The 2,500-nt window shown below is 43.2% G+C and overlaps 1 protein-coding gene across 1 annotated transcript in view; it reads right to left on the minus strand.

Moving 5' to 3' along the window:
* Positions 1 to 2,500, minus strand: part of LOC138865982 (uncharacterized) — a 10,741-nt gene that overhangs the window by 5,706 nt on the left and 2,535 nt on the right. Inside the window, exons 2-3 of the mRNA XM_070137482.1 lie at positions 1,364 to 1,582; positions 1 to 363 (exon numbers count right to left, since the gene is read on the minus strand). The exon at positions 1 to 363 is cut by the window's left edge and continues 729 nt beyond it. Coding sequence (XP_069993583.1) covers positions 1 to 363; positions 1,364 to 1,582 — 582 coding nt within the window. The remainder of the gene's footprint in view (positions 364 to 1,363; positions 1,583 to 2,500) is intronic.

The following is a 2,500-nucleotide window of genomic DNA, read 5'->3' on the forward strand; positions in this document are numbered from 1 at the left end:
TGCCGCAACGACCGAACTCCCGCATGCGCTCCTCCTCCAAGAACTCGGGGAACACCAGCAGGTCCACGACGAGGCCCTCGAAGCTCTGCTCGACGTTGAAGCCCCCTCCGACGAGGTCCTGCTCCTGACCCACCACGAGGATCCCCCCGCCGCTGACGGCAAGCTCCCGCCCCTGAAGAGACCAGATGCGGCCGTGGTAGATCCTGGAGTCGACGTAGGCCGTGAACCTCAATTCTTCGAAGTCGACGGCGATGCAGAAATGAGTCCACGTCCTTATGGAGTTGATCGGGATGGACTCCTCTGGCATGAGCCGGCCGAGTCCTCCGCAGCAAATCAGTTCAATGCCGTCAACCTGATTTAGGACTGAAAGAGAGAGACATGTTGAGCAACAAAGAAAAGAGAGAGAGAGACAAAAAGATAGGTCATCTATCACATTTTGAGTCTGGAGATGGAGATCGAGGGTTTTACAAGCCCAAAAAAAATCCATTCCTTTTCAGGGGATATTAATAAGGCATACAGACAAAAACAACAAATTTGGTGTCTGTCGATTTTTCTATTCGAATGAGTGTTTTATTTTCTTCTATATATATTACCTATTTTATGTAATGTCTTTCATTACACCCAAATAAAGGGACATTCTTATATAAAAGGATATAATTTTTTATGAATATGTATACGCATCTGTATATATATATATATATATATATATATATATATATATATATATATATATATATATATATATATATATATATATATATATATATATATATATATATATATATGTATGCATCTGTATACGTATATATACATATATATATATATATATATATATATATATATATATATATATATATATATATATATATATGTGTGTGTGTGTGTGTGTGTGTGTGTGTGTGTGTGTGTGTGTGTGTATGTGTGTGTGTGTGTGTATGTATGTATGTATGTATGTATGTATATATATATATATATACATATACATAAACACACATACTTATATATACCTATATATACATATATAGAGTGACAGAAAGGGAGAGTGTCCTGGAAATAATTTCTGCTTAACACAGAAATTTCGTTTCTGATCGAGTCGGCAGCTTCTGTCAATACTAAAATCCTTCAAAAATAACTAAAATTCCAGAATATCTATTCAAATATCATATACTACCTGCATTTCAGATAATTCTTCATCTATTCTTCATGAAATACTTGTCTTTCATTTCCTACTAGTAGTTCAGACATTTCTTTATCATCCATAAACGGGACATCATCTACTGCCATCATTTTAGAGACTATTCTATCCATTCACTTAATCCTTATCCACTCTTTCAGAACCCAAACATCCTTTTAAAGAACTCACTCAGAACGAGCTCGTCGGGGAAGTCTTCCACGGCGTAGCTCAAGACGGTAGTGTCCGGCAGAGGCGAGTGGAAGACGAAGAGGCGGAGGCAGACGGAGAGGGTAGAGAGCGCTGGCAGAACACCTTTCCACTGGGCGCGGGACTCGGCGCTCGGCTTCCCGTCAGTCTGCAGGTGGATGCCGGGGAGGGAGGTCTCGCCGCGGCTGGTGAATTCTGGGGGGGTTGCGTTGGGTTAGTGTAAGTGGGTGGTTAGTGTAGGGGGGTGATTAGTTTGGGTGGGTGGTTAGTGTAGGTGGGTGGTTAGTGTTGTTAGTGTAGGTGGGTGGTTAGTATAGTTAGTGTAGGTGGGTGGTCAGTGTAGTTAGTGTAGGTGGGTGGTTAGTGTAGTTAGTGTAGCTGGGTGGTTAGTGTAGTTAGTGTAGGTGGGTGGTTAGGGGAGGTGGGTGGTTAGTGTAGGGGGGTGGTTAGTGTTGTTAGTGTAGGTGGGTGGTTAGTATAGTTAGTGTAGGTGGGTGGTTAGTGTAGGGGGGTAGTTAGTGTAGGTGGGTGGTTAGTGTTGTTAGTGTAGGTGGGTGGTTAGTATAGTTAGTGTAGGTGGGTGGTTAGTGTAGGTGGGTGGTTAGTGTAGTTAGTGTAGGTGGGTGGTTAGTGTAGTTAGTGTAGGTGGGTGGTTAGTGTAGGTGGGTGGTTAGTGTAGGTTAGTGGTTAGTGTAGTTAATGTAGCTGGATGGGTAGTGTAGTTAGTGTAGGCGGGTGGTTAGTGTAGGTGGGTGGTTAGTGTAGTTAGTGTAGGTGGGTGGTTAGTATAGTTAGTGTAGGTGGGTGGTTAGTGTAGGTGGGTGGTTAGTGTAGTTAGTGTAGGTGGGTGGTTAGTGTAGTTAGTGTAGGTGGGTGGTTAGTGTAGGTGGGTAGTTAGTGTAGGGGGGTGGTTAGTGTAGGTGGGTAGTTAGTGTAGGTGGGTGGTTAGTGTAGGCGGGTAGTTAGTGTAGGTGGTTGGTTAGTGTAGTTAGTGTAGGTGGGTGGTTAGTGTAGGTGGGTGGTTAGTGTAGGTGGGTGCTTAGTGTAGTTAGTGTAGGTGGGTGCTTAGTGTAGTTAGTGTAGGTGGGTGGTTACTGTAGTTAGTGTAGGTGGGTGGTT

Source organism: Penaeus vannamei, chromosome 23 (assembly GCF_042767895.1).
Source record: "Penaeus vannamei isolate JL-2024 chromosome 23, ASM4276789v1, whole genome shotgun sequence".
In the NCBI taxonomy this organism is placed as follows: Eukaryota; Metazoa; Arthropoda; class Malacostraca; order Decapoda; family Penaeidae; genus Penaeus; species Penaeus vannamei.